General features: G+C 43.8%; 1 protein-coding gene across 5 annotated transcripts in view; it reads left to right on the top strand.

The window, feature by feature from the left end:
• The window catches only part of EHBP1 (EH domain binding protein 1), a 2,510,899-nt gene that overhangs the window by 1,561,647 nt on the left and 931,857 nt on the right, over positions 1 to 17,395 (top strand). For all 5 annotated transcript variants that reach the window (XM_069608212.1, XM_069608214.1, XM_069608215.1 and 2 more), the window contains one exon: positions 9,190 to 10,113. In XM_069608212.1, the coding sequence (XP_069464313.1) occupies positions 9,190 to 10,113 (924 nt within the window). The remainder of the gene's footprint in view (positions 1 to 9,189; positions 10,114 to 17,395) is intronic.

The raw sequence follows: 17,395 nt of genomic DNA, 5'->3' as shown, positions 1-17,395 counted from the left end.
GGGTCTCCCTCTCTTCTTATATAGCCAAAGGGCCAAAGCCGATTGGTTCCCTTCTATCTTTCTGTAAGGTCTCCAATCAGGGCTTCTGTGAGAAAACTTTTTGCCTGGTGATAACATACCCAGAATGATTTGTCTGCAGGAACGGGGGAGTGAGTAGGGAGTCTGGGAAGCCCCAGCAAAAACTGAAAAGTTGGAACCCCTAAGTGGACTGTACCTCTGTCCCATGTTACTCTAATTCCATCACCTTACTGCCTATTTCAAAAGGACCACTTTAATCATCGCCCTGTTAAGGACTCTGGGGCTCATTACGAGTTTGGTGGTATCTCAGCTGTAATCCCACCAAACGGTATTACTGTTGCCGCCACTTGGTCTGGCGGTATTACAACTGGCGGTATTACCTTCAGCAGTAATACCACTGGATTACAAGTGACAATTTGGCGGTGTAAATCCCCATTTGTGTAGTCCATAGGACTCCATTGGGGATTTTTGGCAGAATAACCGGGTAGTAAGACCGCTGATATTGGGAGGTAAAGTGGAGTATCTACCTCCAGCTTCATGCTGGAGGTAGATCCTCCACTTAACCTCCAAAAATATGTGGTATTACCACTCGGTAATTCCGCCAGTGGTAATACCGCTAAACTTGTAGTTTAGCAGGCAGGAATAATTGAGGTAACGGGTTTACCTCAAGGTTTCTGTGAAACCTAGGCCTTTCTCCCAGTCTCTAGGAATCCCAAATCTAGCTGCCATCACTGAATCCTAGGCCCGCCAGGTACCAAAAACACCCAGCAAACACTGAAAGCTATCAACTACAACCAAATAGCCACTCAAGTAGATCAAGAACCAGGGGCCCTCCCATACCAAACTATGCTACACCCCTCAAGTCCTTAGTAGTCCCCCTAAACAGTCCACCCAGTTAGAGGAACTCCCCAACCCACTTAGTGAACAAACACCCCCAGATGAAACCCACTACGACATAAGAGGGTAGACCTCCTTACTAACCAAACGCAAGGCCCGACAGGTCGACGCCTAGGCCTTTAAAATCAATACACAAAGCAACACTACTACCCAGGACACAAAATGCCCCGAGACAGAACTGGATGTCGCCTAAGAGGATTGGAAAAAGAACCAACCCCAACAGTTCCACACCTTCACTCACCTCCAGCCAAAACTGTCACGAATATAGAACGCAACCCAATAAACAATACAACGGACAGAACAAACATCATAAGAGAAAAATGCCTCTACCTTACACCATAACTGGAAACAACCACAGAACCTCGAGACATTAACACCACTGACATTTCCTTAAAAGCTAAGAACCTTCTGGAACCCTTGAAAAAAAAGAAGAGGACCCAAGACGAGAAAGATACAATACCAACACCCCTTACTACATATATCAAAAGAACACCAGGACACGGCCGACTACCACATCAAAACACGAAAGATGATGAAGCTGTAGAATTCATCAACCCAACTATCAATCTAACAGGCAGACTCAATAATGAAGCAGCCTCTACAGAACCCCAATCGATCAGTGACAACAACACAGAAGCAATCCAAATTAACATTCACAAGTCAAAACAGAAATCGGTAAACAAAACTATCCATAGCAAAAAGATCCACTGCAACCTAATCAATACTAGAATAATGTCCAGACATGCCACCGAGATCTACAACCTCCAATGCGACGGAGGTATCTACATCCTATTTATAACTGAAACATGGCGAGACAACATTTACAAAATCACACGCCATAACTGCCTCCCTGACAACTTCAAGCGCGCACAAGCAAACAGGAAAAGCAAAAGAGGAGGCGGACTGGCAATAGCTTACAAGGATCACTTAAAAATTAAAATAGAAGACACATTAAGCATAGAAAACTGCGAATCACTATTCCTCCGATTAGCAACAAACCCAAAAACAAACCTCAAATTCATTGTGGTATACAGACCAAAGACTTAAGATGCAACCTTCGTGGACGCCGTCACTAAAGCAATCATAAACCTAGCCATCGAAGAAGAACATCTGATGATCCTTGGTAACTTAAATATCTGGTTTGATGAAGAAACCACAATCACACAAAAGTCACTAGCCAAACAACTGAAGACCATGAAACTACATCCAGCTAGTCAAAGGAGCGACTCACGCAGCGGGATATACACTAGACACAATCTTCATCAACAAAAACCTCATCACCACAGCCCCACCGATTTCAAATCGTCTAGAGTGACCACCTCATCATCCCCTTTGTGATCACTCTGGCTATACCAACAACCAAGCAACCGAACAATCGGCCAACTATCATGAAAAGAAACTGGAGGAACAACAAAAATAGTAATTTAGCTGAACTATTAGAAATCAACAAACCATCTGTAACAATTATGGACGAAACCAACCTTGCCAGAAAACCAGAACTACTTCACAAGTGGATCACCACAACAATAGACGAGTTCTCCAAGGAAAAACCTTTCACCCCAGCATGCAAAAGAGCAACAGCAATATGGTTCACCCCACTACTCGGCACCATGAAAAGAAAAAACAGGAAACTGGAACTTGAATGGTGAAATAAAAACGACCAGGCCAAGAAATTTAGATTCCAACAACAAATCCATTCATACAAAAAAAGAAATCTGAAAGGCCAAAAAGAAATACTTCAACAACCAAATCACCAAAGCCCCCAACACCCAAAAAGAACTGTTTAAAATAATAAATGAAATGAGAAACCTCCCCGGCTTCAACAACACATTGATACCCTCGCTGAAACTATGCAATGATCTCATGGACCATTTCAAAAACAATCGGCACCATCCAGCAGACCATACAAAGCATACCAAGCAACCTCAACATGCAACCCACCCACTCATCCGAGGACCGTCAAAACCAACTCTGAAGCTCCCACCAAATATCAGCAGAGACATTTGTCAAGCTGGTAAACAATAGCAACAAGAAGGCTCCCCCATAGACACCTGCCCCCCAGACATACACAAATCAATTCTCACGCAAGGAACACCCATGCAATACTACAGAAAGCTTCTCAACCAATCAATTTCAACAGGGATAGTACCACAATCTTTCAAATCAGCATACATCAAGCCGCTCCTCAAGGACACATCTGGCAACGTGGAGGACCTCCAACTACAGACCCATCTCCAACCTCCCTTGCCCAGCATAACTACGCGAAACATACATCTATAGAATAACACAAGAATACATAGAAAGACATCTACTGCTGGATCGGGCTCAAGTAGGCTTCAGACCAATGAGAGGAACACAAACAGCACTGCTTTCAATCTGGGATGATCTAAAGGCAAATGTGGACTCAGACAAAAGCACAGTTCTGATACTCTTGGATCTCTCTGCAGCATTTGACACAGTCAACCACAACATCCTCATCAGGAGAATGCAAGAAATAGGAATCACCGACCTAGCTTTATCATGGATTAAATTCTTCCTAACAATCAGAACAGAAATCATATTGATCGAACCTTTCAAATCACTACAAGAGAATCCACATGCGGAGTACCACAAGGATCATCCTTCTTCCCATTGCTCTTCAACCTATACCTGGCTCCACTACTCAAGCTCATTAAAAGACACGGCCTCGCATGCTACAACTACGCTGATGACACACAAATAGTCTACAAAATTCAAGACACACAGGAACAAAACACATCGCTGGAACAATGCCTCAATGTACTCTACGACCGGATGAACTCATCCTCAAACTCAACCCGGGCAAAACAGAAAAAATGATCATATCCAAAAACAGAGTAAACAATCACTACATCCCATGGCTGATGGAACTTGATACAGCACCAGCACCACAAGTAAACGCCATTATCAAGAAATGCTTCTTCTACTATGCGCAGTAAAAGGGATCCTACCCTTCCTCCCTTTCACCCACAAATCGCCCACCATCCTCGCTCTCATGTCCAGAGTAGACTACGCCAACAGCCTATACTTAGGAATGCCAGTATGACTCTTAATGAAACATGCTGTGGCCAGACTCCTGCTTAAACTACCATGAAGAGAACACATCATACCAGCTCTGAAAAAACTACACTGGCTACCAATAAAACAACGGATAAAGTTTAAATCAATGTGCATAATATATAGAGCAGTCCACAGCCAAGGAGCAGAGATTCTAAGAGAGAAAATAAACATCTACCACCCAAAAAGACCACTCAGATCAAGCAACGACATCCGCCTAAAGCCAAAACAATACAACAAAAGAACATTTGGAGATCTGGCACCAATAACCTGGAATGAGCTAACAAAAAACATACCTAATACAAGAGATCATCCTCAAATCAGAAAACTACTCAATACCTGTCTCTTTAACACGGAACAAGAACGAAATGACTAGAAAGCACATATATACGCACCAGGAGATTAGAACCCCAGAGAGGGAACCCATAGTCGATAACTTCCTAACATATTTTCCTTAACTGGAGGAGGATGCCACTAATGCATACCATTATGCCAAAGCGAAAATGTAGGTAGGCTAGAATTTCGCTTGGGAATGGGCATGGAGGGACCTTGATGGCAGAGAGTGCATGCCATATCCTCATACCGCTAGTCTACAGAGGAAGCATAGGCAGGTAAGGACCAATGACATGGAAATGGGCTGGAAAGGAGCTGAATGCTGTGAAATAGACAACTGAAAACCAGAGTAGGGGAACATGCCTGCTTCTACCAGATACACAAACCAATAAAGCAACACGAGGAAAACTACCACCCCATCATACCTTGGATGTGGTACAAAAAACAAACGCAAAATTAATGAGGTAAAAAAAAGGAAAAAGAAAAAAACACTAACCAAAAACTAGAAAAACCTCAACTTTGCCCATACACTTCTCACATGGAAACCCACACAACCACTTCTCAGCACTGCAATAACAGATGAACACATAACCTGTTTCAACAGCACATGGGAACTCTCACCGATCCGATAACTGCACTCATGCTCGGCGCACAGTGAAAAACGAACTGAAGCCGCCAACAGGACACCACAGCTCTCACTATCCTACTCCCTCTGCACCCTACTAACTCCACCCCCCTCCTCTTTCAGATCCGCCAGAGTGCTTGTGGACCACTTCCCGGTGATGACGGTGCACGGTACAAATACCTTTAACATAACATAACACTGCCAAACTCGTAATGAGGCCCTCTGTGATGTATCCTGGCAGGCATGTCTTTGAAAGCCTCTTCCCAAACAAACCCCCAGGGAGATGTCCTGTACTGGAGAAGAGATGACATACATTCTCAGGTGCATCAAACAGTAAGCTTCCTGGCCTCCTCCCAGGTGGTGCCTGGTTGGGACCCAGACCAGACAAAGGTTGACATTTATTTGACATCAAACTGCTTGTGGATGAATTACTGTGTAATCTTAAGACCCATCCTGTCAAGCTGTCCAAGTTTTAAGTTTACTGTGCGACTAGAGCCTTAAGAAACATGTATATGACTTTGGAAACGAGAGTATTTCACTGCAAAGGTAACCACCCCTGCTCTGCCTGTTTGTAACTATGGTATGGGCTCCAGCAGGCTGCACTCAGGAATGCACATGTGGCCGTTGAACCTGCCAGGGCAGTTACAGCAGCTGTCAGGAAACAGCCCCAGTAAAGCCACATGGGTGCACTATGCTTTTACTAGCATGGAACATTAAGGACTTGAGATCTAATTAGCAGATCTCACCTCCAGAAACCGAACTACCCATATTACATTATGAAATGGAAATTTAAAAAACTCCATCTACACCTCCCCCACAGATGCCCGTTCTGTCACATGCGTAGTAATAGTACAATAAGGCGAACTAGTGCTCCTACTGATGAGGAAGTGCTACTTCTAATGTTACTGGTGCTACTGTTACTATCTCTGCTGCTAGTAGTACTACTACTGCTATGCATACTATTACATCTAATGCTAATAGTAGTGCTATCACGACTGGTGAGACTAGTAGCGGTGCTGTTAGTAGAGGTAGTAGTAGTGTTCAGTGTGCCACTATAAATAACACTTAACACTACCACTAGTACTTCAACCTATTAGTAAAGATGTGGAGCTATAAGACTGGTGATAATGTGCATACCATAATATATTTTTTTACATATCGGTATGCAACTACAGCAGCAGCATCAGACGTAGTAGTATTTCTACCAGTAATAGAACTAATAGTACTGGTAATATTACCACAACCACTCCAGACAGTAGTAATTGTAACAGTAGTTGTACTGCAGGTAGCAATACTTCTACTAATACTGTGTCGTAAGCGGTGGTAGTAATATCGTTACTAAAAGTATTCCTATTGGTTGTGGCAGTAATGTCACTGCTACTGAGAATAGGGCTGTTACTGCTTGTAGTTGCGGTACTAGTACTACCAATGTACTACCAATAATGGCACTCGCTACTTTGTCTGGTACTGCTATTCTTGTAGGGCAGGAGTAGTAGACAAGTGAATTTGTTGGTAGTTAAACCAACCTTTTAATGTGCTGCTTGGCTGCTATAAAGGGTTTGCATGCTGCACTTCCTATGCTTCTCTGACGTAATTATGAACTTGCAAGCCGCTCACAAAATGGAGGACAGCGCAGCAAGAAAAATGCTTACCAAAATGTAAAAAATTGGATACATGGAAAAGGTGTTTTTCTTTGGCTAATAAGGCAGAAGATATTATTAACGTGACCAGATCAGAACAAATGACTTTATTTTTGAAAAAACGTATTCTTCCCCTAAAATAATCAATGTGTTTCTGTCAAGTTATTAATTAGACCGCTTATTTTCCAATAAGAGGATGAGTGAGAAAAGTATTCTCGGGAAGTACCCACGTAATGTCCTGAAAAGCACGCATTACAGAGGCAGTCGGCCAGCGTGCCTTCAGCTCACTGCTCACCAGTGAATCCTAAAAAATACCGCGAAGGGGCCCCTCATCTCGCCACTCGAAGAAAAAAGACCGGAGAAATAGTAAGGTTAATGAGAAATAAAGGTCCATCAAGCAATCATTTAAAACAAATCATTGAAATCACGCCTGGCTTCAGGTGGCTGGGAATTTGTGAAGATAACCGCGGTGCGGCGCCGAGATTTCCTCCTTCATTTATTCGCTCTCATTAAGGCTAGATGACCCCGGTATAAAAGAAGTAATTATTTGTGTTATTGTGCAGGTTTTCCCCTCTTTCATCACTCGGTAACCCCGTTGCCTGACAGCTACATTGAGTCTCCGCGCTGCTTCCTGCGGATTTCTTTCCGGGCCGCACACAGCTTTGCCCGATAACCCCGCTGCCCTTGGCTGGAATGAATGCGCCACGGGAACAATGCCCGCGCACAGGTTCCATGCAGATGCCGAACGCATTGGACAAATTACTCCGCCCAAGCAATTAAACGAACATCTTGAATGAATACATAAGTTGACTTTCCTTCTCGTCTCTGACCTCTCGCCTCCTCGCTTGAAATGGCCGGGAATATTATATTCAGCGGCGGTGAGTGACCGTGGCCGTCGCAGTGAGAGCCGAGCATCCGCACTGGCCCTTAGAAGGGGTTGACCTTGCCTCTTGTGAGATGGAGGAAAAGCCCTTTTATTGTAATTATTGTATATAAATGCGACTTAAGTGAAATGATAGCAAGTAGCACGGGCAAGGCTGGAGTTAGCAGCCTTCGGCTATCTTAACCAAGCTAATCGCCCTTTCTTATCTTTAAACGAGTTTGAATTAAAAAGGTATTTATTTACCTGCGACATCCGATCTTGACCAATATGTCAGTGTGTTGTGTAATTGGGAAATGTTTAGAATACGGCCCGTGGTGCTTTTGTTGATGGACTGCAATTGATGTCTGTCAATCGGCTTGTCTAGCCGTAAGGAAGCTGGGAGACCGGGGAACCAAGTTTTAATTTCAGCAAACCAGTAGAACACGCACTGGTCGATAGGGCGCCACGGCATTCACAGTTCAGTGGCCTACAAGAAGCCAAACCACACGTCGCATGAGAGAGTAGGGTCTGGAAATAGAGGAAATGATGATGCTTTTTATAATGTCCGACTGCCTTGTTTCTCCCAGTGCGCCACAAACATGCCACCCGCTGCAGTGAAATTGGTAAATAAGGATTACATACGAAGGTTGATTTAAACCGCAGAATGCACGTGCAAAAATCTGTTTCCCCCGATCACATGTGTTAGTTTTTTCAACTTTTCCCTTTTCCGCCATTGTTTTCTTTTGGCTATCACAGGGGCCCTGAAGACACGTTGAGGATTGGCACCGAACAAACACCCAGCAAAACAGGACATGCAAACACACTTCCACAGAGTATGACGCAGGCAGCTGGCGCTTTCTTTGTAACACAATACTGTTTTGAAGGGTTGGTCCAAGATAGTAATAATTAATTGTAAATTGAGAAATCGCTTTGCTTATTCAGAACTAGAAAAACCTGATGGGCCAGAGGTGTTTAAAGGGCCAACAGAAATAATAAATACATTGCGGCCTCTCGTGCTGGCAGTGGCCGTCTCGTGGAGCTGCGCAATTTCTCAGGCTAAAAAGCCATACAAATAAATGTTTACGCATATATTTATTGTATGTGACAGACTAAATCCGTTTATAAAAATGCCAAATAATGTTTCTTGTATTCCGAAACAGAATTTGTATTGTGTGCCGAAGACACTTAGGGTGTTGCTCCCTCAACTTATTATCTTCATTGTAGTTTTTCATCAGCACAAATCACCGCACTTACATGGTAAGTAGGAAAGAGAAGGGTGATCAGCCATGATAAAGCCTGGGCCGGATTAGTGTAGTGTTTCCGCCTATCTCAAGGCCTTATCTCAAAACCTATCCTTCACTTTTTTGTACCTTCTTAAGCTATTTTGCTCTTCCCTTGTTTCCTACCGCTTGAAATTAAATCTTTTCAAGATCTTGATAGATTTGTCATGGACATGCTTGTTTCGTGCTCAGACTATCATTCATTAAGGACATGGCACAAGTGCCTGGACTGTCTCATTGTAGCACATTTATTTACCTAAATCTCATCAGTAGCTACTTTGATTTTGCTTTTTCCCCTCTTCAAAAACAGCGTTCATATTTACCAAAGCCAGAAGTTAGACGTTGTTAACCGTTTTATCATTGTTTGCAAAGAATGTGCTGTCCAGTGTGCATGATCGTTGGATGACTATGTCGAAATGTAGATGCCTTCAATAATCAAGCTATTTTTCTTTCTTTAAGGCCTATGATGGGTTTGCCAATATTGGAATATCCCGACTTCTGGAGCCTTCTGACATGGTATTACTAGCTATCCCAGACAAGCTGACAGTTATGACCTATCTTTATCAAATAAGGGCACATTTCAGTGGTCAAGAGCTAAATGTGGTACAGATTGAGGAAAATAGCAGTAAAAGCCAATATAAGGTGGGCAATTATGAGACGGACACCAACAGTTCTGTTAACCAGGAAAAGTTCTACGCAGAGCTCAGTGATCTGAACCGGGAGTCTGAGCCAGAGCTGCAGCCACTTGGTACCGATCTGGCCAGCTTTGTTTCTCAGGGTGAACCTGTTTTCCAAAATAATGGCCTGGTGCTCGAGTCAGAAAGAGAGCAACAAATTCCCACAGTTCATCCAAATTTGAGCTTGACGTCCTCTTCCATTGGCAGGACTAAAAGTGACATTGAGCAACCGGTACCTGAGCAAAAGGCCTGTAGGACTACTGCATCCCAGGACTCCCGGACAAGCGACAGCACAGATGCAGCACAATCACAAGTTCAACCTCTGCTGGGCAGAAAGAAACTTTTGAAAGTAGAAGACTTTCATTTTAATGACTCAACACTTAATAGTGAGTCAGAAGAGGGGACATCTTCTACAGCTACGTGTGAGAACACAGACAATCAGAGACCCAAGAGTTTGCAAAAAACCAGCTCTTCAGAACAGGTTAAACCTACCTCTACAGATCATACAGAGGACTGGAGTCCACAAGTTGGTTTACCGGCAATCAAGCCAAGTCTGTCTCCCACTTGCAAACTTGGATACTCGTACAACAGGGATGCAGATCTTGCAAAGAAAAAACGTGCATCCTTGCGGCAGTCTGAGTCTGAGCCAGAACCAAGCACTTCACCAGATGTAAACCATGTGGAGGAACCTACGAAAACCACACAGGTAAAACTCATGGAAATGTTCTCTGTTTTGTAAACACTTAGATGGTATTTCTTGATATTGCGCTCACCTCATTCATCACATTGTCGCTGCATAGTCTTTGTTATAGCTCCAGATTCGAGGTAAGAGTATTGTACACCCTACAATAGTTTGACAAGTGAGGGGATAAAAGCTTTTTGAGGTAACAAAAATATCGTTATTCAGTAAACTGGGTAAAAACACCTAGCTAAACAGTCACACTCAAACTGTTCCCCTAGCTTACTGCATTGTTGTATCGACATCCGGGTGTCTCTGGACTCTTTTACAGTCAGCTCCTCTGAAATTCAGACACCAATTTAAGAATAATTTCTTTAGTTATTACGCTTTATAGTGAATGAATCGAGTTGTGGTGCCCACCTTTTTGCACAACGAAAATATGGTTATTTCCAACTGGCATATTTTTAGGCCAGTAAAAAATATATCTTGATTTAAAAACGTGCCCTTTTCCTTTAATCAAAACATTCTCTTAGTGGGTAAGCCCCTGTATAGATGTGGCACGGGCTCTCTAGTAGTCGCACCAATTTTCAGAACGGAAGACTCCGCTATGGGGCAAAGTTACGGTATTTTATTAGCAAACAAAATGACAGGGATCACACCAAAATAACAAGTATCATCCGGAGCTCTCGTCTTCTAAGCATGTCACCCGGTTTTATCCTGTTGCGACGTCACAAATCCAGGTTCCATCCCAGAAACCTATTAGACATTCACAAGTTTGGTTGAGTTACATATGGGAACTATAAGGGTTAGTTCTACCACTGGATAGCCATATCTACTGGCTCCTGCTAGGACCACCTCTACTATTATCAATCTACAATGTTGCAGGGTCGCAGAGAGACCATTGGCCCATGCAACAAATGATATCCCTATGTGAAAGGTGAATCTGGATTGGGCAGAATGTGTCCTCCCATCCCCTGGACGGTTACCAGACTGAGTGTACTTTTTCAAGGCATTGGGAATGAACATGGAGGTGCAAAGTGTTATCTAATGTTGCCATCCCTGATCACCTGAACCTGGGAGAGTGCATTCAGTTGGCAGTTCGTGGGCACTTGTAACTGTTCCCCACCGGTTCGATGGGAACAGGCCTCTTCGTCAACCTCGATTGAATGGACATTGTCCTGTTCGGCTGGTTCACGTGTATTGACACCACGAAACTAAGCAGTCCTGCTTGTTGTTATGAGGATTTTAGCTGATTTTCTGCAGGTGGCTAATTGTCTTGGTAACTGGAACTTTCCGTCTCTACTTGTCCTTGGCTGGGTGCCTGCTTTCTGCACGCCTCTGGCTACGGTGACCATGTCCACCTTTCATTGTACCCAAAGCCTGTCTGTCCTTTGTCATTAATTTCAGAGGCCTATAGCTTCCATTTCATTCCTTATGGCTTCTCCATGTTAGTAGCAGTCAAGCATGTGCAAACTAGATATATGAATACTCCACATCTTGAGGTTTGAGTTTTGGCAAAAGATGGGACTATAGAGATATGGATGTGTGTCTATACTCTACCACTTTCGGTCAAAAGCATGTGCTTCGTGCCTATATGCAATAAACTAGTGCATGTTCATGTAACTTCATGAATGGATGAATATGTACTTCATGTACAAGTGCCGCTGCGTCGTGATGTCAGCGGTGACGTCATTGATTTCTGGCTTTGCAGCCAGCCGACTCGCTCGATCGATGATATTCCCATATCGTCCAAATCATTGACTGGATATGATCTGAATGGCTGTCTGACAGAATAACGCTTCTCATCGATGATTGTGGTTATGGGCCTAAGAATGAGGTACATCAGTTCTTTCTCTGCCTTTGTGTTGAAAGTCCTGTGGGGGGCATGAGGGTCGGTTTAAGCCCCTCGTCTACAATCCCCCTTCTGGTCGACCTGTCGACCACCCTACCTACACCACTCTCTCTATTCATCTGCAGTTTCGGGAGTCAAACCTTTGTTATCCTCCACAAGATGTCCATAGTATTTCGCATGGTCATCCAGGCTCCATGTCACATAACTGCAGTCCCCATCAGGGTTACACCAAGCCCATTTTCCCCAATAATCACAGGTGTTGTATTGGTACTGGAACACCTTTCCTGTCGGGAACAGAGGACACTGTGTTAGTTGTGATTTCAGTGCATTTTGTGTTTTTGTTTCCTCGTTGTCTTCAGTCTCTGTGTGCGTCTATCAGCACTTTCATCCCTAGAGTATTTTTAGTTGTCTTTCTACACTTCAGTCCATTGGCCGTCCATGTTGGTATCTATGAGAATATATACGATGGCCAGCTTTCATCTTTCCCTACAGTGTTCGTTTCTGTCTGCATCTTCATGTGCAGTTCAGAAAGCCGGGGGATGGCCTCTGTCAGAGTCCAATTGTCTTTATTGGCAGGAACGAATGTACAGCAGTAAGACCCGATCTTGTCGCAACCACCTCCCTCCATGGATGTGAGGAGTTCTAGAACATATCTATTCTCGTAGGCCATTAGCCTAACTGCTCTCAGATCTTCCTTGATGGTCTTGAACCTATTGACGGTTCAGTTTGTCTGCATCAGCTCCCAAAGCGTAATCTGGAGCCATTTGGCATTTGTGATTGATTGTACTGCTGGAACGATGGATGCAAAGAACTTCTCGGTTCCGCTGAACAGCCTGGGCTCTGGTGGTATCTAATCCAATGCATTTTCCATATCTGATTACACAGATTTCCCCTTTTTTCACTATGTTCAACCCTACAGATCTCTTCTGTTTTTGTTGCTCAAATCCATTTTAGGGAACCCTTCTATTTGTATGTCTTTCGTAGGCACTACCAAAGCTGGGGTGTTCAGATGTACAAGTGAACATATTTCTCCCCAGTTGGGTGGCAGCTGCAGGTATGCCTTCAACCCACAGGTACAATAGTGGTCCATGAGCACTGCTGTTCTGACCCTCATGCCTGATATCTTTGAAATGTGCTTACATGCTTGATTTTCCCCAACCTCTACTTCACCATCGTTCTGGAAACATAAAGCTGCTCTTTTTAAAAGAAAATGTGTATTTGGTTTAATTAAACCTTTAAAAAAAAGCTAAATCAGATCAGAGAACTTACAAAGAATCCAATCAAACATTAACATTAATAATAAGAATACACCATAGTATTTAAAATCACACTTTTTCAGCATACAAGGAAAAAACAAATTAGAACATAAAAACATAAATACATAATTACACATATGTTAGCGCAGATAAGAATCTCTACAGGAGGGTAAAAAAGAAAAGAAAAAGTGAGTCTAGTACGTATATCTTAGACCTTATTCAATAAAATTCTCCTGCGCCTGCAGGTCATAGGCTCAGGAGAATCTGTGCTGTATCCCCAGTAGGCTTTTGATGTGCTTAAAAGCTGCTCTTTTGAGTGGTAATGATAATGATGTGTTATTTATATTGCGCCTTATTCCAAAGCGTTTTACAGAGCACATATTTACATACAATATCACCCAACTGAAATTGGTACTTATTTATCGACCTCGGAAGGATGAAAGGCTACATTGGCCTTGCCAGGATTCGAACCTGCAACCTGCAGATCACGCTCAGATCGCAGCAGCGAGCGCTCATCCCGCTGAGCTATCTTACCATGGGACCTGCTTCGTTTTATACCCATGTGAGCAATTAGGCACTTGCTTCCCATTTCTTGAAGCACTTGTCATTTTCTTGCTGTACTACTTCCACTGGAACCGTTAGGAGAGCATGTGCTTTGCTCCCAACCACTCGTTTCCATCCGTCTGTTGTGTAGAATTGTCCATACACCAGCATCTGTGGTCTTTCCCAGAATCCTGGCATTCCTCCTATTTCCCTGGGCCCCGTCTTGGGACATTAAAACTCCTTCTGTGTCATTGTCTGTACTTCCCCTTTACGCGGCCCCTCTGTGATGTACCCTATACTTTGTCTGTATTCCAGTAATCGTTCAACATTTCCTGAATCTTTATGTAGTTATGGTCGTATGGGAACGTCTTCTTGGACATCCACCTTAGTGTGGTACGCTTCCCTTGAAATCGTACTCTTGTTGTGCAGAGCGATAAATTGTGCTCTTGCCGCTAGAAATTCAGTTGCAACGAACGTTATGGATGTACTCATGGCATAGGGGATGAGAGCGCAGACATAACAGCTCTCTTTGGTAGTTTTTTCCCAACTTTGGCCATTTGGCTATACCAAATTTTGTTTGATGTACATGCCCAATAAGCTATGTAGGAATTTACCTGGTTGAAATCTACTTCTGCACTGCGCCTAACTCTATTTTACTTCCTTGATGTTTTTTATTGCCTGCCCAGATATTGCTTCTGTAACAGCATTGATCATGGTTACGTTAGTAAGAGTCAAGGCCTGTGCTTGGGAAAACAACACTTTCCATAGAACAAGGAGTGTAAAGAGGTAGAGACAGCAGAAGACACAGAACATTATCAAGATATTCCGAATTACATTTCCCATATTGTTATTCTTGAGTGTTTCTTTGTGTTGGTCCAAATGTTTGTGCAACTCACCTGAAAATCCAGAGAAATGTGTTATTATTATGTTAGTATGTGTTAGGTTAAGCTCTATGCCTACAGTATTGAGTGACTGCTATGAAGAGCAATCGCTCCCACACTATACAGATTCTCGAATCACCAAGCAGGATAATAATAGACGGATTCCCACATGTCAGCTGTGGGTAGGTGTGGGCAACATGTTACAGAAAAGGATAGAAAAATATCCTTGGAAGAATCGTTCATTCAGTCTCCGTCTGTATCACGGACCAAATAAAACATTCTTGGAATGAGTTGCAGCTATTGAAAACCATATGGCTTGGACAGTCTTTACTTTCTCGGCAACGACCTATTGTAAGGAGAAGATAGTGTGGATAGTCTGGGTGTGCGTCTTTCCCTTACTCTATGGCTCTGCACCGTGTTATCCGCGGGTGGTGGTGTTCTTTTTCTTTGTCTTCTTCTTGCATCAAATCGTCTTCTTTTAGATGGGAAGAGGTCTCACCTTGGCAGGGCTAAACATCTCGAATGTAATTCCATACTTTCATCCGATTCAATTTAACTGCATATTCTTTGGCTTGCTCTACTACATAGGCCCCCTCAAATCTGGGTTTGTACCAGGGCATTAAAAAACTCTGCAGTATGACAGTGTCCCCCAGATAAAGTAGTGATTGCTTGAGGAGTCTTTCGCTTGTGGCTGGAATGATATCTTCCTCACTGTTCTTGGACCTTGCCCCCTGCGCCTGCAGTTGTCGAGAAATAAAAGATGCACTACCCATCAAAGAAGCCACTTATTCGTACATTTCATTTCCAAAAATGTCAGAGGTTGCATCTGTATCTGTCAATGCCCTAGTGGGAGGAATCAGGGGTAGTTGCATGCGCCGTCCTGTTACCATCTCATGGGGCGTTAAGTGGTGGTCGAATGATTGCGCAATGCCAACAGTGCTGAAGGCAACAGTGGAGACATCCCTTTTTTAAAGTGGCTTTTTTCTTTGCAATCTTTTCTTTGTGAAGGCCGTTGAGGTGCCCACACACCTCCTTTGCCTGCAGGTCATAGGCGCAGGAAAATTTGTGCTGTATCCCCAGTAGGCTTTTGATGTGATCAAAAGCCTAATTCACAAAATTAGGCCCATTGTCTGACCGCAGGACCTCATCCCCTGCCCCTCCATCGTGGGAATACCTCTCGAACGAGGAAATCTGCTGCCCTGAGGGCATTGGGGTGTGAACAGGGACCAGCGTTGATCCATAGGGAGAACATGTGTACAACCACTATCGTGTAGCAGTAGCCCCGTCACACCTTGGTCATATCGACATAGTCAATGTGGAGATGTTGGAAAGGCCCGATTGAGTAGGGTATGGCTCCCTTCACATCACATAAAGTATGTCCTGCAGTGAACATTTTACAGGTAACAGTTTTCCATAAATGCGACTATGTGCTCCGCCATATTCGGACAGAACCAATCTTCCCCAATGTGAGCAGCAAGTACCTCTTCGGCCATGTAAGTAGGATAATGGAGTTGCGTTAGTGCAATCTGTAATAATGCTTTTGGGAGTACTACCTTGCCTGTGCTTTCCTTTTGCCACAAAGCATCTGTAGGGGATGTTATCCCCTTCTCACCCATAAGTCCTTCTCCTCTGTCAGAGCCCTTCCCTGAAACTCCATCTGTGTAGCAGGTAACGTATTATAGCATTCTTTTAGAATCACATTGCACACACGGATACGTGTGTTTGATGGGGGTATCGAAGTCTGTTATTACTGGAAAATATGCTGCACGCTTTGCTTCCATGTCTGCTTCTTTGTTGCCCCAGCAGACTCTGGCCTCCCCTCTTGTGTGGGCCTGGCACTTTACGACTGCTATAGCTGCTGGGAGCTAAACTGTGTCTTTGAGCCTGCCCACTAGGGGCACGTGCTGCATTTGTGTGCCGTCAGCATGTCTGAAGCCCCTCCTCTGCCATCGTGACCTCCCAGAGTTTGTACTGTAGACGTCACGTAACCCGAATCTGAATACACTGTGATTTCCGGGATCCTGCACGCTTTTAATGCCATTATGAGAGTTACTAATTCTACTTCTTACGCCGAAAAATGAGACGGCAATCTTGCACTTGCTATTGCTTCTGCTGTACCGTCTGCTTTTAGTCTCACCACTACCGTCCCTGCATGTCTTTCCCCTGTTGTCTGGTCTATTGTCGATGACACATCAATATAAAGCACTTCTCCCCCACCTTGGGATGGTCGTCAAACAGTTCCATGTATGTAGTACAGTTGTGTTAATAGTCCCCCTCCACTACGGGTTCAGCTACAAATGTTGCCTGATTGACAGTCCTGCATCTCACTACCTTGATTGCTGGATGTAAGATAATTACCTTGTATCCAAAAGCTAGCTGTGTGGTCAACGTACTCTTGGGTCTTTCGAGAATTGCAAAGAGGGCATTCTCCACGTAAAGTGTGGTGCTACACCCCATAGTGATACTCGCTGAACTCTCTACCGCAAATGCAGCAGCAGCCATAGCTTGCTCACAAGGGTAATGTCCACTCTTTACTGGGTCTAGACATCCCCTATAATAAGCCAATAGCTGGTGCCCTTGAGTAGTCTTCTGTGTGAGTACCACAGTCATCACTTCTCCATTGGAGTGTGAGAACAAATACAATTTGTCATGATAGTCTGGGATCCCAAGTACTGGAGCTCTGCATATTGCTTTCTTCAGTTCCTTGAAGACTTAAGTCATTTCATGCTTCCATGCCAGCTTAACATTCCCTCTCGTTGCCTCCCTAAGCCTGCTCC

The sequence above is a fragment of the Ambystoma mexicanum genome, chromosome 4q, assembly GCF_040938575.1.
Source record: "Ambystoma mexicanum isolate Mex_15411 chromosome 4q, UKY_AmexF1_1, whole genome shotgun sequence".
Lineage (NCBI taxonomy): Eukaryota > Metazoa > Chordata > Amphibia > Caudata > Ambystomatidae > Ambystoma > Ambystoma mexicanum.
This window is presented reverse-complemented; position numbering and strand designations above follow the sequence as displayed.